Here is a 24,774-nt window from a genome sequence, read left to right as displayed (position 1 = left end):
TACGCTCCTTTGTATGACTTCAAAGAAGTCATTGCCTGAAATCAATAAAATCATAAAAGATAGATAATGTTGCCCGAAGAATGCAAGCATTCGAAAAGCCATAGTTGGTTAATTGAAGCTGCTGCAAGATTTTCTATGAGTTGTATGAAATATGTGACCTAGTATGACTACTAAGAATTCGCTATGATGATCAACCCGGGTTACCATTGTTTTTTTCATATCTGTCGGTTGAGCCTCATTGAATAGTAAAGAGAACTGCTACGAGAGAGTACATTGCTGTTCACATACCATAATTAATCAATGTACATTTGCACCAAATTGTTAGTGTTTTTCCTTTCCTTTGTTAAAACATTAGTTCATAATTACCACGCTTGAATTGCACGTACTTCCCGCTTTGATCGGATTTGCTGGTTAATCAAAAAATTTGTAGCTTTGACATCATCCTTGCTGCAATAAACAGATTTTCACAACTTGGATAAATCAATGGAGAAGATGTTTTTTCTTGTATTTTATATTTCATTCCAGAATCGCACAATTGTCACAAAGACTTTTAATGTTTTATACACCGATTGTAAAACGGAATATCTGAAAACAAGCATATATAGTTTCTGCAACTTCTAACGTCTTTGCTTCTCAATAAAAGCTTCAATAACTACGCGGACAAAGTTGAAAATCACCAATTTGATAGCACAATATACAAACATCGTCTCTGGAAACACCCAAGTTTCCGCCAAATTTTTAAAGTTGTTCACATTCTTACTGATATTTGCCCTTACTGGTCACAAGTGACCTTAAATTTTGCGCTAGCATGCGAGCGCTATGTGTTAATTTGTCATGGCGACAGAGTTAAAGATCTACTATCAAACGAAAAACGCATATTTTACTATATTGCAGTTGGTTTGTTGTGTTTTCTAATGCCTGGTCTAATATTGTCACACTACGTTGTCACAGAACACAATCAGGTATGTAATTGAAAATATTTTTTGATTTAGTTGTTGCAAGTTGTAACTTAGTATTCTTAAGAAAAGAGCACAATTGCTAAAAAAATCACCGGAACCAAACTTTTTTTTAAATATGATAACTCCTCTGACAATATTTTGTGGTTTTTGCTCGCGAAGGAAAAGAAGAACAAGAAAAGAAGAAAACTCAAACTGGCTGACAAATCAATATTTATGCACTACGTTTTAAAACCAATTTGCTGAAATCAGCGACAAAGCAAACATTGCAGACGAAATGTGAATAAATCGAAGCTAAAATTGTTGCGTCCTCTATGATAATTTTGCGTATGCAGTGCGTAAATTGGCGACTAATCGGTGTCCCGCTTTTTCACCCCTATTCGACTAACCCCTATCATTTAACCCCAATTTTTTCACCCCTGTATCATTAAACCCCTCTTTCTTGTAAGCCGTCTATCATTTCACCCCTATTTTAATCTTTCTATAAAATAAGGATTATTACATTAGCAATATAATCATCTGCCCATGCCTCATGGGCCATGGCCATGCGTCAGCGGCCCGTGGGACTTGCTATGAAACTATCACAACCGAACGTGGGATTAATTTATCCACTTAATTATGGCAAAACATGCCTTTAATGTCGACTGCTAATTGGCGGGATGAAATGATATAGGGATGAAATGATTGAGGGGTTAAGCAATGTGGTGTTAACATATGCTTAGTTAAATAAATAGGGGTGAAAAGAAGTAGAACCGACTAATCCCCCAAATCAAAGGACTAGATTAGAGTGGGCAACAAGATCAGATTAGACTTGTTGCCAGTTTACGCACACTTAGAGAGCGAAAACAACCGACGTAAATACTAACGTTTGTGCGTGTCACTTTTTTTCGTGTCTCGCTTATTTTTCTTATTCTAATGCTTGTGTGCGGAAAATGGTGATCATGCGGAGTATATATACACAGTACCATGTGGCTTTAGTCGTGTAATGACTTGTATATATACTATAGTAAGTTATGTATATATACTATAGTATACTATATAATTATATGAAGAAGATAATACTCTAAATGAGGTAAAGTAAATAAAATAGTAATCTGCTGATACCCACCACAATCCAAAGAAAGTTACAAGTTTTGAAAGGACTTTCAAAATTAAGGAAAATTAGAATCCCTTACTCAACAATATAAAATGTTCAGAATGTTTAGCATGTTCGTATAAAATATTATCTTTTCAGGATTATGGGGACTTTAAAGAATGTTTCTCATGCTTCCGACAACACCTCTTTGCTATCGAGATATACGGGCGCATTCCATTGGTTCATTTTCCCACCATTGCCATATCTGCTCTGCTTTATTTGAGGTGCGTGAAAAAACTGAAAGCTTCGAAACAAATTCAACGTAAAGGTAAGCATCATTAACTGAGATGTTTTTGAATAATTAATCAGCAAAACATTACTTATTTCTTTCAAAATGATCAAATAGTATTATCATATTTAGTATAGAACTATAGCAATGAAATGAACTGCTAACCATATAAAACTATTGAAGAGTTTCCTCAAAATATAATTCTTGGAGAAGTTTGTGAACTTAAGTTTTGAGGTTTTGAAGCAACGTTGGATGACCCGGGAATTAAAGCTGTATATTAAATTGTTCCAACTCTCTAAAAGTAAAAATAACACAGCGTTACGCAATTCTAGAACGGCTGAAAAACATTTACTTATAAATGTAAAGCAAGTCGTACCACAATATGAAACGTTTTGGTGAGTATAGGAACAAAAATTCGAGGCATTTTTAGCCAGACAAGCTCGAGACCAGAGCGGAACCAACACAATTATCTGAAGATATGTCTTTGAGAAACCAAAGGTCTCTTTTATAATATTTTTTGTTTCAAAATTGTCATTCTAAGATCTCGAAATAAATTGCAGGTGGCTATTGTGAACTCAACGTGAAACTGAAATTAGGCATTGCAATTGAATTGATCACATGAAATCATACATACGTTGGGCTGCTTTGTTAATTATGGCCACAAAATGTGATTGTTTCTGTTCGTTTGACTTACGCCATTCACTTAATTTTGCACATCAGGTGATCCATTCCGGAAAATATTTTGAGCCAAATTTACACATCCTCTGTGACAGGTTTTACAGAAAATGTTTCACTTCCTACAATCAGGATTCTACTTGTTTCAGTCTGATATTTTAAACCCCTATAATTGAACACTATATTAATCCTTCATTCAGTTAACACCGCAATTATTCGCCCTAAGACCGCTTGAAATACTTGAAATTTTTCAAAATCTACTTTGGCGTTCAAATGAGCAATTGGCAAAGCTTAGTTTTTACAGGACTCAAATAACAAAGCATAAAACTATACCATCACAAAACAGATTATGATATAGTTTGTGATATGCTTGAAGAAAATGCCAGCTAAAGATGCTTAAGTTGCTTTTGCTCCATTTTCGTTCAACGTTATCAACACCAGCACCTGAACTGGGCATTGCTGCTTCCCATATCTAAAACATCTTCCTTTATCTGCCCGTTGGGGTAGTGAAAACTGCATGCCCTGATTGAAATGTATAAAAGGACTCGTGCAAAGAGAAGGATTGATACTCGGTCTCAATTGATTTTTTTAGTTGTCGTTTTCTTGCTCATTTAAAGGAGCGCCCGTCAATAAAACCTCCGCGCGTCACTCTTGTCATGATACACCCTTCTTTCATCCTATATCTTGAACACTCAGTCACTTAACAAAGCCATTTTTTGTTCCGACCCCTCTTGAGGGGGGAGGAACTATAAACTCAAATTGTTTTTTTTTGTTCATCGTAGAGAGTTGAGACTGGTATCATTGGAAAGCTCGTCCAGCGTAGAATACGGAATTAAAAAGATTTTTTAAATTTTCTTTTTTTACAGGGAGTTATCGATGTTGAAATTTCTGAGAAAAGTAGAGTGAATTCACGTTGTTTTTATTCACATTTTTCGAAATTTTTGCCTAAATTTTCGTCAATTTTGCCAAAATTTGCTAAAATTTTTAAGAATAGTGTCGTTGATTTTATTTTTAAAGACAAACAAGAATTGTTGATTATTATTATTTTTTTTGGTCAAAAACTCTGGATAAATATTTCAAAATTCAGCCTTTTTCATCAAAACAACACAAAATAAGCTACTTTAGTCCACTTTGATTAAATTTGCCGGCAGTACACCCCCAAACAACACTAATACAATCTTTGTAGACTCAAAAGGGGGCTATTCTTACTTCAACTTCCGCTGAGATTGCTCTGTAATTAAAACTTTGCCGTTTTTTTGCTAACTTTACTCGTTTATCAAAAATGCGGAAAATATTTTTGAGAATTATCTATATCTACAACATTCGAAAAATCAATTGTTCCTAGTGGACAATAAAAATTAGCGGGGCTAGTTTTGGGCCAATCTTGGACTGTTACAATCCAATAAGAATTCGGATTGTAATCAGTCTGTCTTTTTTTTTTAAAAAAAAGACTTTTTTTTAATAATAAAGAACAGAACATATCAAATCAAAGCTCAGGAGTGATAGGTCCAATTGGCTTCCTAAGCAGATCCAAGCTAATGCATTTAGTTCTTTACTTGAAAGTTTATGATCGTTTCAACTTTTAAATTTAATTGATTTTTAAAGAAGTAATGGCTTAATGAATTTTTCCTCTATTTTTTTCTTAATTTGGTCAACTTGTAGCTCAGTGTCAGCAAAGAAAGAATGGTTCTTCATTCTACTAATTTAAAATTTAGTCATGATTGCAGTTATGCTAGTTATTGTTGATTGCAAGTTATTGTTTTCTGGCCTTGATACTACTAGATTTCAGATTTTTAGTTATCAGCCAGTTTTCAGATTTTTAGTTATTTTGTTTTTAGTTATTTGCCAGTTTTTCACGTTTTCTAGTCACATTATCACAATATTGGCATTTCTCATATCAGATTATTAGCGTTCAAAGTAAATCGCAATTGATCATATTAACATCCTGAAAGATATAGATTATCGTTTTAACGGCCTCAACACTTATTTGTCAAAGAAATTAATTGAATTTTTTAATTATGTTTTTAACTGTCATTTTTACATTGTCGTTTCGGTCGTATGAAATGTCCTGTATGGTGAAAGGTTTTACTGGCTTTTCACGGAAAAATTGACGAGCCGATATTCTGATATTAGTAGATAGCTGTTGGCTTTCATGACATTGAAAACAATTATTTTCCAAAACTAAAAAAAAATTTTTAACTTCGCAAGTTTGTTCTGGTTATTTTTCTTTCTGTTACCTAATCTCGTTAATTACAGGTCGAAAATGACATTATGGGTGTCAAGGGAAAGTGTCAAAAAGGATTGATGTCCCAAAATCTATTTTAGGACCTTACTGACTTCGACATGACTTTGCGTTATGACCATACTGACTTCGACAACGGTTTTTCACAAAGAAAGTAATTTAATTTGATATTTGTCATATTTCAAGTTCTTTTTGTAGACGCAAAAAAATATTCTGGATAAGTATAGGTCTCAAAGGCTTCCTTTGGATGAATGAACGACCTTATTTAAATATTTTATTTTATATTTATTTTCTTTCATGACTTTGGATATAATTTTGTTTCCAAAAAAAATCAAAATTATTACATGTTTTTGCCCTTTTCTCTTTTTGTTTGCTTTGTACCTAGTCTCACTAATGAATGGCCACATACTAGAATATCGATAAATGAAGAAAGCGCAATCGAATTTTTTTTGAGGGCCAAAACATGGCTTGATGGTTTTGACAGCGTTTTCTGGAAAGTTTCAACTGAATTTTTGTTTGTTGTTTTGTTGTTGTTCTTTTTAGCTGCTTAAAAAAATTAATAACGACAGTTCCGAATGCCCTTCTATAGAAGCTTTGGAAATTGTAAACCTTTGGGATATTTTACATGATTTCTAACGGTTTTCATTACTTTGAAGTTTATTGTTTTTTAACTTTATTTTTTAACTTTACTGTTTTTGTTCTTTTTTGTCTAATTGTTACCAAACTTTTTTATGGACTGGTCCATATCTCTTCTGGTGAATTGTAATTTATTTTGTTTAGTTTTAGGTTTATCTGACGGTATGTTGACTTTGTTATTGAATTTGGTTTTTTAAAACGGACAAAAAGTTTTTGATGTAATTAATGTCTGTTGTTGTTGTTGTTGTCTGATTTTGCTTTTCGTCTTGACTCGCTTTCCTAAAATTGGCATATCACAGCAAACTAATGCTTCAATTTTTACTCCACTGAGTTATTTGCTTTGGAGGCTATCTTATCGTTCATACACAATTTTTTGAAAAACTTTTTTTGGTTTTTTCGGGATTCCCAAAAAATAATTTTTTGGTTTTTCCATCTCTTCCTCATTTGGTAGACAATTATGCCAAATTTGTGGATGGGCGGGGTCGGAACCTTATGTGCCATCGCACATTACCGAGCCGCCTTGTCATCTCAAAATTTGTTTATCAACGAAGTTTTTAAATTAGCAACGTATATATTACATCTCATTCATTTAAGCCCTTAAGCCGCAAGTACGCGCCCCTAAATTGGTTTAACAACAAAGTCTCATCTATTTAGGTGCCCAAATGAATGTTTTGCAGAGCTAAAGCTCTAAGAAGATAAATAACACAAAACTGCAGACCTTCAAGAGTGCACCATTAATGAGCTCACCTATGTGTGAAAACGAAAAACAATGACAGTTTTTTTTAGCTGAATGACTTTGAACGAAAAATAATACTTGAAAAACCTGACCTCTTTTGTGTGCACTTTGATTGAGTCGAAAAAGTTGAAACGCTATGTTAGTGTAGAAGACGAAAAAAACTGGTACTTTCCAAATGAAATATTCTAAGCTAAAATTCAAACCATATGAAAGGACCAAAACAATATTTATAAGTGTGTTAAACAAAAATTCACTGAAATGTTAAGAGTGCTATACAAAGCTGAAAAATGTTAACCAACAGACAACGCAGTTTCGTCGATTAAATAGGATGGTTTTTTTTCGTCTGACGTTCTGCACTAACAGTTTCCTCAAGCAAATCTCTTCGATTTTCGCTGTTGTTCTTATTAAAGATAAAAGTGTCCAGAATCAATTCAGTTTCAAGTTTTTCCAATTTGAAATTTTCCGCAATGCCTGTTTTTGCACCATAAAACTGCTCCATTGATCAGACTTGTTTCTGTACGCTACTCCACTTTGTGATTAAGATATGCTCAGTTTTATTGATTCATGATGTACAATTGGTTCAATTGTCTCGCGCTTGGGTTCTGTCTGTTGAAAAGTCTTCGACCCTCCTTTCCCTGTCTAAGAAAATTTGATCAACAAGCTACATTCAGATTTGCTTGTCTCCGCGGTTTGTCACCACACACTTTCCGAAGTTCCCATGTTTTTCTACCCTTGTTTACCTCTACCGTTCATTTTTTACAGTAGGGGTTGGTTTGTTGGCTCTTCATAAAAAGTTTCCGAGTGTAGCACAAGATCCTTTAGAGATGGACTTAAAAGCATAGCTAAAACAATGTTTTCCTTAGCTAACAACAATAGTTTCACGAATGCTGTCCATTTTCCCATGGTAACGGAGGTTCGGTTTTAGATCTTTCCTAGAAAGGTTTTATTGCTAACAGTGTTCTGAAACAGTCTCTACTGCTTGACTGCGCTATGTAATACGCTAAATGTATCTTTTCATACTGCATGATCACGTAGTTTCGTTTGTTGAGTAATTCCAACAAGGAAAAAAAGGAGTAAAATGGACAGTTTAATTTACCGTTTTATGCCTCCAATCGATAATCAAGCGAATGTTGCTCTAAAAAGAGCACAACAAAAAAAGTGAAGCTGCATATGCAAGGTCAAAAGTAGTTACATTATAAGCGTGACCATGATGTAATATATAAAAATCAATTTACATTGAAGAACAAAGTATCCAGTATACATAAATCCAGTTACCCGAGTATCACGTAATGTTTACTTACATACCAGATTTTTTCCTTCGTGGAAGAGTTTGCGGACTGCACCTTGATTGTAAAAATGACGTACTGCTTGATTTATGGAAAATTAGCCAGATAGTTATCTAAATAAGGTTAACTGCAAATTTAAACTGGATTATGTTAGCTAAAATTACGAAAAGGTTAATGTTATGTTAAAATGTTCAACTTTGCGACAATTTAGATGAAGAAAAGTTAAGTGTAAATAACACCGAAAGTGGTCTTAAGTATTTGAAATAAGAAATTGAATTATGGCATAAAAGCTAAGTACAAATATAAAAATTAAGTACAAGTGTAATAAAAAAAGAAAATTGGGCCTGATTGAAGATAACTAAATCATCAGAAGTGCTTAATGGTCCTACCAGGCTATCGCTTTTGGAGAATAAGCATTTAATTGTTAAGTATAGCGCTTCAGTTACGCATTTGTATAATTGTTGATTGTGATTAAGTAGAATTAAGATGAAAAGTACCCGATGTTCTTGCCTAGTTACAGTCAGAATGTTATTTATTCCAGATCAAAGCGCCAAAAAACAACAGCCTTGGATGAAAGTGCGCATGCAAAAAATAAAACCAAGTGGTTTTCGTCTTTTCTAGACCTGGACAAAAGTACTAGAAGGAGTTTGTTTTCTCTGCAGTATCTAAAAGTTTATAGAAGAAAATTCCCTCAAGTGAAGAATTCTTCTCAGCCTCCCAAGCTGAACGTTCTCTGTGTTCTGTTTCTTTAGATAAATTAAATTATTCTGGGTCGGGAAATGGGAGGTCGATGGGTTTGAGCTTGTCAGTGCAAAATTTGTGGAAGGGATGGAAGCGTTGAATGCGTTTATGACATCTTGAATTGTCTCAATTATATTTGCTCCTGATGGGGTTACTGATATGTACCAGTCGAGAAGATAGCTTGTAGTAAAATGTGTCAGATCTCTTCTTCTATAGTATTCATCTTCCTCAGGGGCTTGGAGGCATTATTGGGTCCACGAGAAGTTTTATTCCTTTATGCTCCTTTCGCTCCATCTAAAAATCAAAGATCCTGAATCCTCAATATTTGCTACATTGACTCGTTTACTGGAATTGTTTTGCCAGTTGCATACCGATAAAAATTTTATAAATTCGATAATTGAAATGATTGTATTATTGTAGCTAATCCATTATTATAAGTTTTTTCTACGCTCTAGTGTGGTTTCCTTAGTTTTGGCATCCTCAAGGGCAATACTCTGGACATTTGATTATAAAGTTTTAATGGGGGCGGGGCGTGTTATTTTTCAGATTGTGTCTGTTGTCTGTGTTTCAGCAGAATCCTGCCTGTCATCTTCTACTGCAGTACGGTAACGAGTTGGAATAGTTTGTCTTTTGTAGATTTGCCCTCTTTATTGTTCAATTCTTCTATTGGTTTTTTGCACATGAGGGGTGGATTGCTTTTCTCGCGCACACAATTTTCCAATATCACTATTCCCTGTCGTGACTTCCGAAAATTCAGGTTCGTAACATACAGCTTTTTTTCCGTTAGACAGTTGAAAATCAATTTATGTGGCTACTGAGGTCTATTCGTTGTGCAATGGCCAGTTTAGCAGACAATTCCGTACGCTGTACTGGTTGATATTTGTATGATAAATACAATGTTTTCCAAGAGTTGTGTCTCTACCATGTCCAGCTGTAGCCTCCTTGATCAGTTCCCTCCTGCTTGTTTCATCGCTACGGCATTATATAATGGTCTATCGGTCGTCAAATAAATGTGCTGTTCAGGCTGTACAGAGTCATGAACAATTTAGTACCCGAGGTTGGTTTACTTTGCTAAACTACTTAAAGGTGTATTAGAATGTTTTTGAAAGTGTGCATTAGGAGGTTACTGTTTCGTAGTTTCGTAATTCTTTGCTATGGATTTTCAATTGAACAAAAATGTTTTCAATTCAGCCTTAAATTCTGTACAATTTTTTGTTTGTCTCATCCGTTCAACTATACTTACAGCGCGATAATCTTTAACTGCAGCTGGTATGGCATTTTTACTGTATCTTTGGGGGATTTTGGTGACTGCATTACCAATTAGGCATTTGGCTGGGTCTATTCGTATGTTTTGTGGGACCCCATGTATTTAGATATACGCTTCTAGGAATTTATTTACGTTATCATTCGATGTTTTTGTTTCAATTTTCGTAACCACGCAACTTCGTAACCACGCAATTTTCATTTAATAAAGTAACCACGCAACCTGTCTATCTCTAATAACGTCTAAAATTCTTGGCCTTGACCATCAATTTTTGAAACTAAAAAATTCAGCTCAACTTCTTTTGATTCTTTGCACTTTAGCAGTGGTTAAACTTTGGATTTCGGTTTTTTGAAAGCCTTTCTACTAGAGGTACCAAGACCACATTCGCTGGCTTTGAACAAGTCTTTTTGGTTAGGCCATCATTCGTTAAGCAAAAAATGCGTCCTTCCCCACCTACCCGGGTGTGCGATTTGTAGGGCTTCGAAAATTGCGTTTTTTAGAACTGGACAATGGCTAATTTGTTGTCTATACCTAAGCAATTGTGTCTATCGTGCAAGTCCTTCCAGTATAAATGTATGTAAGTGTATAAATTTAAAGATATATCCTCATCTATTCTAGATACAAAAGTTTTATTTAAGTTACAACAGCGTCTTTTGATGTAGGGTACGCAATCAGGTGTTTGTTAAACACGCTATCTAACAAACTCAGGAAATCCGTGGTTCTTGATTTGTTAGTCGATGTATTTGCTAAGTTCGCTCTGCTCTCGACCGGAACGTTTGGACAAAATATGACTCTGTTGCCTGTCTCTTGGGTCAGAATTTGAGAAAACCGTCCACTTTATGAAGTACAATTCGTAATGTGCTAAGGTTTTCAGAAAAAAATTTATCATCAGTGTTAACTGAATTGTCTGTAAAAAAATGAATATTGAGTCCATGTTGGAAGTTAAAATATCTGCAAAGGTGTAAAAGAGTGTATTTTAGGCAAACAAATGGCAAAAAAAACGAGTCTAAATTCATTGTTGCCTGGTTGTTTTCGATGAGTGGAATCACTCCACTTCGTTTCGACTATTGCCATATTTGTTAATGTTTTTCAATTGCAATGATTTTATTTTGTTTTATGTGCTTGAAATTGTTTTCATTGCTCAATTGAACGCATAACTTGTTTAGCTATTGGTCATTTCTGTTTTTTAACCAAATATTGCTTTGTCGTATTGTGAAACGTGTGTGCGTTCAATGATGAATTGAAATGGATGTAGCCTATCGGTTCCACGTGTGAATCTACTTTGATATGTTTTAATTGCTTTGTTCAGCTAGATCTGTCTAGATCTGAGGCCTGCTTTGCTTCTGATCCTGGTGTAATTATTTGAATATGTTCTAAGAAGCAATGTAATTCGAAATGGTGCTAAAATGATGTCAATAGATTTTGAAATTTCGCTAGCATATTCGTAAGTCAACAAAAAGCGGTTTTATCTCATTGCGTGCAAGTTCTTTTGTATCCACAATATTAGAGTTACATTGTTTTACGATTTTTTGATATATTTCATTAGGACTGTGCAAGTATTTTAGATCTATTGTGCTAAATCACGCTTCTTTTCCAATATGTTCTGATCCTAATTGATTACATTGCTATTATTGTCCAAAAAAACTTGTTGTTTGGCATCTGCTATTTATTTTGTGATTGAATTTCGTTTATAAACACTTTTGTATTGGTGTTTTTTGTTGATTTTGTCCCATTGAAGGTGATTACAACCCGTTAAAGAACTTGTCACTCAACTATCTAGTTTTTTGATGCTACCAACAGATATTAACATAATAAGTTCTTCATGAACTTTTTCTAGGAATAGGTACTCTTCTACCCCCCTTGGCGAATTGTTACTTCACAATTGTACTGTCTACATGGTGTTTTGCGTTCCCAAAGAAGTTATTAGGTTGGAAATATTCTTTACAACTATGGCTTTTTCTACGCAGATATATGATATTCTTAAAGGGGCCTTACTGTTTGCCCTGATGTGTAATAATTTCAACCCGTTCCTTGGAAAGAGGTCTCTTCTTATCAGCGGTTGATGAGCATCCAGTACAACTCAGTTCCTTTAACCATCTGCTTGACTGGACTCAATATTTTTCATTTCATAAACCCATATTTTTGATGGGCTTGTTGTCAATTTTTTTTCAGATTTGTTGAAGTGCAACTGTTCCAAAGGTACTGAGTGACGTCATTTGTATTTTTTGGGTTATCGAATTGTTAAAGACTGTCCATGGGCTTTCTTTTTTCTCTAAGGCAGAAGACAAAGTATCTGTTGTAGACGTATCATAGAATAACAATTCTTCAGATTTCGGCGAGCAAATTTTGTTAACGCCGTCTGGCTCTTCATTACTTTTCGCTTTATTAACGTTTTATTTATCTCGCTGTTTGTAAGATGATCTGTTTTCCGATCCACACACTCGTCGTGGAAAAGGATTGTTAAGAGTTCATTTCAAATTGTTGACACATTGTTTTCAATCACTGAACTCTGGGTTTTCTGACCTGTCTCAAACAAGAGCCCGCAATTTCTGTAGTCACTCGATGTTATGGGATTTGTTTTGAAAACTGATATTCTGATTGTATTTTGTTGAAACTGTATCACCCTTGTATGCTTGTCTCTTTGTAAAGTTGTCTGGGTTGCTTTCTATCTAAGGTTTTGTTTTTCAAATCTAATTCATTTTTTTTTGATTTTTTGGGATATAAAGGCAGCGTTGTGGGCAAACTGTTTTCTTAAGCATTTCTCTTTTAGTTTCGCGGTTGTTCTTGTAAAAGAAAAGAAATTTACAATTGTTTCCATTTTAAATTTGACCGCAATTTCTGTGATTGCACAATACAAATTTTCCATTGATTCGTCTTGTCTCTGTTTTCTATTCCACAAAGGCATTATGACGACAACTATGTTTTTCATATTAGTAAACGTGTTTTCAAATATATTCTACAGGTTTAAGATCGATGGATTAAATATTTGTTTGAATATGTTGTGTTTGATTGTCTTCAACCATTCTTTCTCCGTTCCTTTTTGCATTCGCGTCGTAATTTGGTGTTTGATGAATAATTTGGGAAGTTTTCACGACATCCTTTGGAGTTCGGCCTAATAGTACGGCTAATTCAATATTTTCCTCAGCCAACAACGCTATTTTCATGTATGCTTTCAAATTTTCTCATACCAGATGTTTATATTAGATCTTTCGCATAAGGGTTTCATTACTAATAGTGTTATCAAAAGTTCTGTATTTCAAAAGTGTGATCATTTTGCAACAAAAAACATCCAGTACATAAAGAGGATCAAAGTTTTGACTATATATATATATATATATATATATATATATATATATATATATATATATATATATATATATATAACCAGGGACACGAGTGTCCCGTCGTTTCCACTCCCCTACTTCAACCTTTTTTTTAAAAAAAGGTAGTAGATCTATATCAAGATTCAAGCAACTGCTGTCCACTTTTGATGAAACTCTACTTGTGGAAGCATTAACTTGAGATGACATCTAGGACGTACAATCCTTATCGAGGCAAAAGAAGCAAGCAAAGTTGCTACGATCGTAAATTTTTGATCAATTTTTGTTTGTCTATTTGATAATTTTCATGGAAATGACCTGATCAATATAATATCACTTTTTTTAAGCTTTGCATCAATATTTCGAATTAAATGTTCCCAAAACAATGCATAAATTGATTCGATCTGCTATTATAGTACCACTGGGACTTTTGGTTTCCTTTGTTAGTAAATTCTTAGGCACTTCATTGTATGCAGATCTGCTGGAGGATGATAAATTGTAGAGCAGTTCAATTAGTTTCGATTCAGCTACGTGAAAGGCTTCGAAGATAAAGTCGTCTCATTGAGTGAATCTCAAGCAAAATTCCTTAAACCACGATTGCCATCAGAGATGGTTAGAGTTTTCACAATAAAACTCGATTTGTTCATAGAACGGCAAGAAACGCGTTTCTTTTGAGACAAAACTAGGAGAACAGTATCAACAAGATCTCCACCACATGAGACCTGCCATTAACGACCTGCAACTTACAATAAATAAAAAACATTAATTACAATCAAAAAGCGACGTCTATAATTAATAGAAAACACAATAACAAAAAGAAAATGGCATTAGGTAAAACCTCGAACAAAACAAGCAAAGTCTGGGGACCTGATATTAATGAAACTGTGTAACAATTCGACAAAAACAGAAGAAAGCGGGAAGATCAATTAAGTTTTAAACTTTAAAAATCATTATTTTCTAATTGAATAGAGCCATTAGGTATCAACTGAAATCATTAAAAAAGTTAATTTCTTCCTACTGAGGTATCATTGTGGCAAAAAATGAATCTCTTTATTTAGATTTAGTGAGGAAGCAATTGAGACATGTCCTTATTCAAAAAAAGCTTGAAAACTACAAAAAAGAAAAAAATAATTAAGTATTTGAAAAGAAATCATAATTTTCAAAACAAATTAACAAGAAAACGGTGCCGCTGCGGTTAAAACCATAAGCACTGCTCAGAAATCCCTTAATAAATTAATTTTTAATTCCTCTTCTTACAATGCAAAAAAATGCCCATTACAATAATTTTGTTGCAAAGAAACAAAAAACCGAACTGAAACTGGACAGGTGTTCAGAAATAGAATTTTCAAAATGAGGAAACGTAGTTTCAAAGCCGACAAAACTTTAGCAGAAAACAGAACACAGGTAATGATGAAATTTCAGATCACTGGGAAGATCATCTGATGTGTCCTTACAGATACTGGCTGAACATTGACGGAAAAAAGACTAGTGAGAAAGTTCAAATATTGATTGATTATATTAAATAGATTTTTGTTGAGACTCTTAAAAAACGTATACCTTCTTCTGTAAAACAAAACAAAACATCTTGCAAATCCCGAGAAAAATAATTGGGATTGTCATAAGCAGACTATCATAAGGCTACAAAAATCAATTGAAATTTTAAAACAAAAACATTACGACAAAAGCAGTTTTTACCAAAATGCAGTTTCAAAAACTTTAAAACCGCACTATGGACCAGATAATCAAAACACATGACCATTACAAAAATGTTGTATGTTCAGCAAAAAGTTAATAAGACCTGCCAAAAAGGAGACTAGTTAGAATAATGACAAAAGCAAACAAAAGGGTAGATTCAAAAATCAATTTTATTCATTATTCTGTTTGAGAATCAAAAAAATCAAACAATGAACTGAAATCGTCAAGTTGGCTCATTTATTCAGCTGGAGAAAAAATGTATCTTTATTTGGACGAAATTTTTTAGACAACTGCAAAAAGGACGACAAAAACTGGTTATAATTAAAAGTCCACTAAACTTTGCGATAAACCGATGTCGCAGCCGTCATAAGAAAATCATCACCAAAGATTCTTTATATGTTCTGTTCCGTTTTCTCTAAGCGCCCATTCGATCTGTCATCGTAATTAAAGTTTGTCAAGTAAACAGAATTGAGCCTCAAAAATGCGCAAACATAAAAAACACGTTTTTTAAAAAAAAAAATAGTACTGCCAAAGCCAGGAAATCCAGTTCTAAATGAAATTACCATAGATATTGAACTTCATTTCAAATAACAACGGAGATCAAGCTTTCCTTACAGAGACACAGAAAAAAAAATGGCAGAAGTAATTTAGAATATGTAAAGTTCAAAATTCCAATGTTTTTTTTTAAAAAAAGCAATTATGAACAAAGTCATAAGAACCATTAGATATCAAGTGAAAAAGTGAATTAGATTTACTCCTGCCAATTGCAAAAAGGAAATTGAATTTTAATGATTAGTGAGATTAGGTCTGGAGACAGCAAAAAACAACTTTAGGCAAAATACAAAAATTAATTTAAAGTAACAACAAGAATTTGCAAAGCAATAAATACAATGAGCTCACCCTGAAAATCAAATATGCATTTTGCTCATTTGAGCCAGTTTCATGCGTATGAGATTTGCATTCTTGCCTGTATTTAACATAAAAGAACAGAATTACCAAAATATTTTGAACAAAAAGATCTTGTCCCCATACATTCCGAAGAATTTTTTGTTGTAAGAGTCCTTGAACAGAACAAAACTAGCACTGAGATAGCTGCAATTCCAACTAAACACCCAATTGTCCCAAATTTTCGCGATATAGATTATATATATATATATATATATATATATATATATATATATATATATATATTATATATATTGACGAATAATCTTGATATCGATAAATAGAGACGGATGTATTTCTTCAATAAACCAAAAATGAAAGATCCCATTAGATTATCCAACAACGGGCTATATTTTGATTCAAGAGTTCTCTTGTAGTAAGCGGCAGTTAATTTACCCTCCTTCGTAGTTTTGTCAACAGTTTTCAGATCTCTATTTAGGGCAAATTCAAATAAGGTGGGCTAGAAAAAAAGCAAGTTTATAACCATTTTTGATTCAAAAAGCCTGAATTCAAAAATAGCAATATTGACGAAAATTATGCATAAAAATTACCGAAAATGTGATTAAAAACAACGGAGACAGGTCTAATCTTCACGAAGTTTTAAACCTCAAACTATTGATTTTGCATGTTTGACTTTCAGGCTTGTTGATTCGAGTGTTCATTTTGCTGTTGGTTTCTTGGACTCTTTTGGTTACGCCTCACGTAGTACTACAAGACCTAATTCTCGAAGGCAAATGGTTCTCTTTCGGAACTCTCATGAATCATCAATACTATGATACTTTCTATGAGAATAACTGGGAACATATGCAGGTGAGGGAATTCACAAAGAGTTCAGAAGAAATGCTCGTTTTTGTGTTTTGTGAGCATGTGACTTTTTTAAATCTCTAACATTATTCAATCAGATTCATTAATTGTTTGTCGTTATATTCCTGAGATAGCTGAAACTTTGACAGAATCTGTGACTATGGCTGCACCAAAGCCAACTAGTTCCCACTAGGTTCCCTATGCTAAATTGTCTTCGTTTCCAAACAAATAGAGACATGCGATGCCGGCCGAATGCTAACGAAAAAATTGTCAATATATATACTTCTTTTCAGTTAGAAGAAACATTTTTTTATTACCCGTATTTACCAAAAACATTTAGGTCTTTATTTTTCTCCTATCCGGCGGGCATTTCGAGGTTTCTTTATATGAGTCTGGGTAATTTTTTTTGGTAAATTGGGTAAAACATGGGACAACTTGGAAACAATTTGGTAACTTTTTTTTGCAAATTTGGGCAAACTAAAGGGAGTTTCTAAAAATAGTGTAACTTTTATAAACTGGGTATGTTTGATAGTTTTGGATAGGTTTTGAAAAGTATGTGTAAAATAGGGAGCCAATAGGTAACTAAATTTTTTATCAGACCTGTTTTAAAACTTATAATGGTACCATTAACCATGAAAAAAGAAGGTTGGGGGGGGGGGTAATTTGGCTAAGCGTCAAATGAAGTAAGATCAGAGTGGTTACATATTAAATAGGAAAATCAGCGACTTAAAATTGTATGAACAGGATAAGGATTAATCCGATGGGGTCAAAAAATCATTGCAGGTTATGGGGACAAATAATTTGGTATTAGATTCATTTGAATGGGTCAAGATCAATAAAGCCAAGTTCTCTAAAATATGATAGAAATTACTCCGCTAAAGGTAAATTAATGGTTAACTAAAATTGGCCGGGTAAATTAAATTCAAATAAATGTCCAACAAAAAACACCCGAAAGTTGTAGGAATTGCAGATAATTGCCATCATTACCTGTCACTCTTTCAGTTTAAGGGTGTTAGAAGACTGTTATACGATTGGGGGATGGGGGGGGGGGTTTAGGATGGTTTTTGTTGGTTGAGTTCTGGGAGCCAACTTCTGCCTCCAGTTTACCCTCACCCCCCTTCTTAGATCCATTTATACCCTAACTTCTCCTTAGCTTCTCATGCATCTAAATACCCAATGGTTACGATCATTACCCCCCTTTTCAACTGATTCCCACCCCCCATCATACGTTTTTGTGAAGATAGTTTGACGCAGGTTGAGTTGGATTTGATGACTATGAGCGCCGAAGCTAACTTGAGCTGAGAGAAATGTGTGTAGTAAATAATAAGAGCGTTAAGAGCGAGGGGTGGGGGTATTCATGCGATACTAAACATGGGAATATAGGAAGTGATCATGAGTGGGCATTCCTAGGATCTTGAATAATTGATTTCAAGAGGTCATGGTGAGAGGGTAATCCTCTGCTACATAAACATGGGAATATAGGGGTGATATTAATAGGGTCTTTTACGATACTTAAACATGGGAATATAGGGGTTTTTTTTAAGTGGGTATTTTTTACGATACTTAAATATGGGAATATAGGAAGTGATCCCAAGTGGGCATTACTGGGATCCTGAACGTGTGCATATAGGGCCCTATGCTGGGTGGGTAATAATACGATACTTAAACATGGGAGTTTAGAGGGTTTTTAAATGGGTATTTTTACGCTACTTAAACATGGGAATATAGGGGGTATTTTCAAGTGGGTATTTTTACGATGAATAAAAATGGGATTAAAGGGGACTATCCTAAGCGGGCATAACAGTAGAGGGGTGGAAGGATAGTGGGAGTTATCGTAAATGGGTAATCGTTGAAAACCTTAATAGTGAAATGGGTTTGGTCGGATAAAATTGCAATTTCTTTCTCAATATTATTGTTTTCTATGTATACCTCTTTCCTATACAACAGAAATTGGGTGATTAGGCTTGAAGTGTCATTTCTCAAGGAGCACTGAATGGCAACAATTGCAACGGTAGATTTGAAAAGGGTTCACGAGCTATATCAGGAAGTGAAAAAAGAATATTCAGGGTATAGTGAAAGGTATCTGTATTACTTAGCAATTTGTTTTTACCTGGACCCTAACCTTGATTGGGATATTGCAGTGATGTTAAGACCTTATGGTGGTCTCATTGGTTTTGACAATTCTACACTTGACAAATATTTCAAATCATACAAAATTTTAAGATTGCATGCTATTCTCCATGACTCTTCCGGTTTTGTCTTTGAACACAGCGAAAAAGGACCAAGTTAATCCTAAGTCTGGCTCTTTCCAGTCACAAATGAGTATCTCGGTCACGTGACAGGCATAGCTTTCTGTCTCTATGAGAAAACTTTTAAGAAAATTTTGTTCAATTTATTGGAATGTTGAAACTGCGACCAGTTGTTCTTGATATTGAAAGCTTTCGACATAAAAAGTCGGGTTTTATAATCAAAGAGCTTTCTGTTTGTACTCATAACTACAGCAATACTGTTTCTTTCCGACTTCCAAGCTCATTCAATATACTTTCCTCAAGTGAACAAAAGTCTTACCAGTGGGTTTCAAAATTTCTTCATAGTTTGGCTTGGGCGGGCGGAGATTAACCCCCTTGCCATTTGCAGCAAATTTATCACAGCATTAAATTTCGTTTTCCCTTTGCCAAGTTTTATGCGAAAAAAAACTGAAAAAGCGGACACTTTGAAGAAGTTACTCCAAAACGATGTTATCAATTTGTAGACGTTGTTATGTCCAAATGCTGAAAACTAAAAAACATATCGCGAAATACCAATTTGTGAATTACATGCGGTAAGTTGTCCCAAACGACAACGAAGCAGACACTGTGCTACTGGGAAGTCCAAAATGTTTAACCATTGGCTGACGAATGAGTCGTCGTTTGGAAAAATCAACTTCATCTCTCCTTCAAGTGAATTTTTCTCCAAATTTGACAGTCTACAGTTACATAACGGCTGAAGACCAGCTGGCTGTTACATTTGTTCAAGAAGAGAAAAGTCACACTCGTGGTCAAACTGTGTTAAGGAAGAAACAAGTTACATGTACTGATACAGCAATAGAGACCCTGAAAAAGTACTTTTGCCTCTAGGAGTATTTCATATTATACCAGGTCTATGCAAGAGAAAGCGCGAAGACTGAATCTAAACCCTTTACCTATGCCCAAAAATGCAGTACCAGTTCAGATATGTACAACAGATGAAAGTCTTCCGGCTGAAATCAAGAGTTAGTTTTGTTCAGAGATAAAACTGAGTATGTGAATTCAGTCTATACTACTGCTTACCAAAAAACGGATGAAGACCCGAAATTTGTTTGTTATGAAATTTTTATTGTCAATTAATTATGCATGAGCCTGAGTTTCAATTCATTGTTTAATTAAAAAAACTTTTCAAATTAACCAACCCGAGGACACCATTGACGCTGGAGGAGCTATTATTGATTTAGTTTTTGACAAAAATCACCAGAAAGGCGATCTTGGCGGTTTTTTAACTCCAGAGTTCAAAGATCTGAGGTAGTTTCATTTACCCAAATTTTCATAATAGTTTTCCTTATAGGTGTTCTGTAGTCAAATTGGTGTTTTTACAATTGGATACGCTCACATAACCCGAAACTATGAAAAAAATAAATTCAACTACCGATAGACTTTTTATGACTGTTTGTGGAAATACTTGAATGAGTTTCAAAATCCTACTTCACAATGCTTTCTCACCCAAGTTTGAATCGATTTTTTAATTCTGCTAGCATGATCAATCTAAATTTCAGTTCATTGAGGGAAAAATAAACTTTCAGTTTATGAAGTTTTACAGTTTTGAGCAAATATCAGAACTAGATGATTGCCTTTTGGTATTTGACAATTCATCATCTTTTTCGTATTTTTCAAAATTAGCGCTAACTGGACGTCAAAAAAATCAGTGTGATTTAAGTGAAGCACAACATGTTTCAAAAGAGCAAATGGTCCAGAACAACTGATCTTAATACTACACACATTGTTTTTTCTAAATCGCTTCGTGATGTTCAACAAAATGGTGTAATTGGTCGACAACTCAACAACACACAATTTTTGAGAGAAAGTTACGAGTTAGCAACAAAGCAACCTTTTGGCCATTTATTAATTGATCTAGTCCCAGAAACTTCAGACGCATTGCATTACTCTTCTAATATTTTGCCTCCAGGCTCCTCAATTTTTTTACTTATCTTTAGCAAAAGCTGTTATTACAAATCTAACCGATGAAAGTGAACGAAGTATGTATGCTTCAGCAAATGCTATAGGTAGCGGATATCAAGTTTAAAAAAGTTAATCAAGTCAGCTACTGAAACGTTTATTTGTTTTCTCTGCGAATGCTTCCTGAGCGTAGTTAATGGTAACGTTTCCATTAACAAAAACCTAATGGAAACCGAAGGAAGTTCATTCAGAAAAAATTTTATCTAAACAGACAAGTTTGAGGGAAGAAAGGAAATTTTATTAAGAGAAATAGAACTAGTAACAACGGTTAGCTTTGCTTGTTATCTGTACTTGAAGAAACCATAAAGCATGCAGAAGAAATCGTTCTGATTCCGAAGCGAATGTTCATGTCAAAACAACCAAAAAAGGCGAAATTCTGGACAACCAAGCCTATAGAAACAAAGCAGCTCAGTTAACATTCATGCAAAGAAATATGCTAAGTTCGGAGGGCAGCGTGGGAAGAGCAGATGGAGTAGTTCAAACAGAACCAGTGTTAACTGAGCGGAAAAAAAGAAGTAGAAGAGCCCAAAAAATTGACTCGATTATTGATGAGACCGAAATTGATCCAGTTGTCACAAAAAAGCGGAAAGTGCCCCCGCAATTTTTGAATCAAAAATGGCGCTATTGAAACTGAAAGAAAAACACAAAATCCGACGTGCAGAAATCTTGCTTGACCTTATCCTCCAATCAGAAGCCGTTACAATTACAGAGGAAAGCAAGTAACTCTACATCAATCAAGAACCAACAAGTGTACATGTATCCAAATTTTTGTATGGTCTACAACAGCCTACTAAAAAAATTGATCAATTAGAGTACTCCCAAATTTTAGCTGTTCTCTTCTCTGATTGAGCCTGAACTCGTTGCAAATACTTACGCCAAGCAAATTATACAAGCCTATGAAAGTGAACAAGAATTCTCCCCAAACCAACAAAGTCCACAATCAGGAAGTGGTAACCCAAAACGAGCCACAACAGTAAGAAATGACAAAATCAAAAAGCCAAACAAAAAACAGAGCGAACCGATAAAATTGGATCCCTTCTTCTTCTGAGAAAAAACTGGAGCAACTTTATTCAAAAGGCCTTGCTTCTTTTGGTAGCCCAAAACAACTTCAGTAGCCCCAAGCATAATGTCAATGGCTAAAGTGAAGTTATTTTTAGAAAAAAAACATTCCTTACAAAATACCGCTCATTTCGTTTAAAGTTTCCTAGACTAAGAGTCATTGTAAAGGACATAAATGAAATTTGGTCTCTCGATTGAGCTCATGTTGATAAACTTGCAAATTACAATCGAGATGTCAAATATCTTTTGGTAGCAGTTGACTGTCTGTCACAATATCTAAGAGTGGAACCAATGAAAAGAAATATGCAACAGAGGCAGCCCAAGCATTCAAAAAAAAGATCAAGTGCAAACAACCATTAAAAGTATGGGTTGACGATGCTAAAGAGTTTCTTGGAGCTTCCAAAAGCTTGTGTGAGAAAACATTCAATTTAATAGCACCTTTAGTGAAGAAAAGTCTGCTTTTGTGAAGAGAAATGTTGCCTGGCTAAAAGATATCATCTACAGATACCTTGAAGAAAGGTGGACTTGCACTTATATCGATAAATTGGATCAGTTTGTGAACACAAGTAATACACGTGTTAAATGGGCCACTAAACTTGCCCCAAATCTCCCTACGTGCTCAAACTACTATCCTTCAAAAACCCAAGTTTTATATCGGAGACTCACTTAGAATTGTCAAAAATAACAAAACGTTCAGAAAACGATACAAACAATCCTTTATTAACGAGGTATTTGAGATTACAGATATTCCGACGTTGTCAACTCCACTCTACTCTATTTTTGACGCAAACAAAGAAAAAATAGAGGGTAAACTCTTTAAGCCAGAATTACAACTGGCTCGTGAACGCAGCGAAAAAAGTGGCGCGCAATCAATTTGAAGATGAGTTCATAGCACATGTTATATCGTCTGCATCGATGCAAACATTAAAATCAAATACTCTAGCGTCCTTTCGAAACATTTTTAAGGATGAAATTCAATCTGAGATCAATTCAATCTTCTGGCACTTGGAGGGTAGCGTTAAAAGAAATTATCTTTCCAACGAAAATTGAAAACTTTCTGGAGGGGGATTTTATTGTTTTCAGCTTGAAAGAATATGAAGAAGCTACGAAAAGGGCTGCAGAAGCCAATGTCATCTCACGACCATTCAATGGATCAATACTAGCGTTTATTCCAGGGACATTTGACAACGTAAATCAGCATTAATTAAGCGTACAGCCAGACTGCCTCACTTTTTCTTCAGAGAAACAAAAAAATTCTGGAAAATACGAAGTTTTGCGTAGAAAACATGAAAGGATTACGTTTCTAAGCGAAGAAAACCCAGGTATCTTTGGTTCTGAGTGAGTTCCTGATGGCAATGGTATCCATATTGGCTATAAAACGATCATGACTGCAGTTAAATTAATGAAAAGTGACGACACGAAAGCTTATTATGCATAGCTACCAGCAGATCCGTTGGCTGGTAAACATTTGATATTTGTGTATTCAAACATTTTTGAATATCAGTACGTGGGTGATGCCAAAGCACTTCCTTTTCGAGTCGAAACAAGGCAGTGTGTTCAAAGTTGAGCCCACACATCGAATAGTTTTTTCGATCTTGGATTACAAAAAGCTATCGACAAACACAATTCAGTCCATTTCTATTGAACTGCGAGCAGAAACAGGTGACTTGATTCCCTTCTCATGAACAGGAAAATTTCTCTTGAGGTTTTAATTCAAAAAGTTTTCAAGTTAAAATGGATTCATACTACGCAAATCAAGCAACTTCTTTGCCGCATTTTTCTGGATACTACCCACAAAGAGGTAGTGGCTTTGGAGCTTTGGCCGCGGGCATTGGTCGTGTTGCTCTACCCTTAGCACGTCAATTCATTCTACCGACTGTCAAAGGTATTGGAAAGGAACTGTTGAAACAGAGTTTTCCAGAGCTACTGGACGTAGTAAGCAGTAAAAAATCACCACAGCAAGCGCTCAAAAACACAATTTCCAAAACAGTAGAAAAAATGGTGGATCAGGGAAAAGAACATTACGACACCGTAGACAAAGAAGTTGGTCAAGGAGCTCATCCAAAGTGTCAACAGCAGTAACCAAAAGGAAAAACATCAGTTCAACTGGGAGACCCCTGAAAAGAAGTCAGTCAGATTTTTTCGCCAAAGTTAACGATGATCGCTTATTTGTTGCCATCAGAAGCAACTCACAGTTCTCTGGATTTATTTGGAAAACCAGCTCTCTTGGTAACGTTTGGTGGAAGTTTCTGCCAAAAATTGGGACCTGTATACAGTCCGAATGGACCTATGTTAGTGTTTGAAGTCTCTGTTGATCGGATTAATTTTGTAGATTACAAAAATTTTTTCTCGAAATCAAATGTAGAATTGTTCAGACGTCTGGAGCTGATTTGAAACACAATGCAGGTGCTCCTACTGACTCCTTCACCTGTGATTGACAACTGCTTAACGCTGTTACGCTTCGCATTGTTTTCAGACGCTCTATTGATGATTTTGTCATCATGTCCGTTGACGCTGCAAAACACAACAAGGTAGAAGTTTCATAGGCCGATTTGTATGTCCGAAGGATGACGGTAAATGATGACGTTATGTCAGCCATTGAAAAACCTTGTTAAGTAGTCCCGCATCTTATCCTTACTTCGAAACCATAACAAAAACATTTTTAGCTTCAGCTGGTCTTCATAGTTGGAAGCAAGAGGATGTTTTCTCGATGGAGCCAATCCGCAGACTTGCAATTTGCTTAAACACTAACGAAGCTTTCCTAGGGAATAACAGACTCAACCCGTTTCAATATCGGAAATTTG

The 24,774-nt window shown here is 34.8% G+C and overlaps 1 protein-coding gene across 1 annotated transcript in view; it reads left to right on the top strand.

The window, feature by feature from the left end:
• The first annotated feature begins 832 nt into the window (after positions 1–832).
• Positions 833–24,774, top strand: part of LOC142345283 (uncharacterized) — a 29,549-nt gene continuing 5,607 nt past the window's right edge. Inside the window, exons 1-3 of the mRNA XM_075397264.1 lie at positions 833–962; positions 2,191–2,359; positions 16,501–16,670. Of these exons, the coding sequence (XP_075253379.1) occupies positions 915–962; positions 2,191–2,359; positions 16,501–16,670 (387 nt within the window). The 5' untranslated portion in view covers positions 833–914. The remainder of the gene's footprint in view (positions 963–2,190; positions 2,360–16,500; positions 16,671–24,774) is intronic.

Source organism: Convolutriloba macropyga, chromosome 9 (assembly GCF_964194025.1).
Source record: "Convolutriloba macropyga chromosome 9, txConMacr16.3, whole genome shotgun sequence".
Lineage (NCBI taxonomy): Eukaryota > Metazoa > Xenacoelomorpha > Acoela > Convolutidae > Convolutriloba > Convolutriloba macropyga.
The sequence above is the reverse complement of the archived record's forward strand: the minus strand, read 5'-3'. Positions and strand labels throughout refer to the sequence as shown.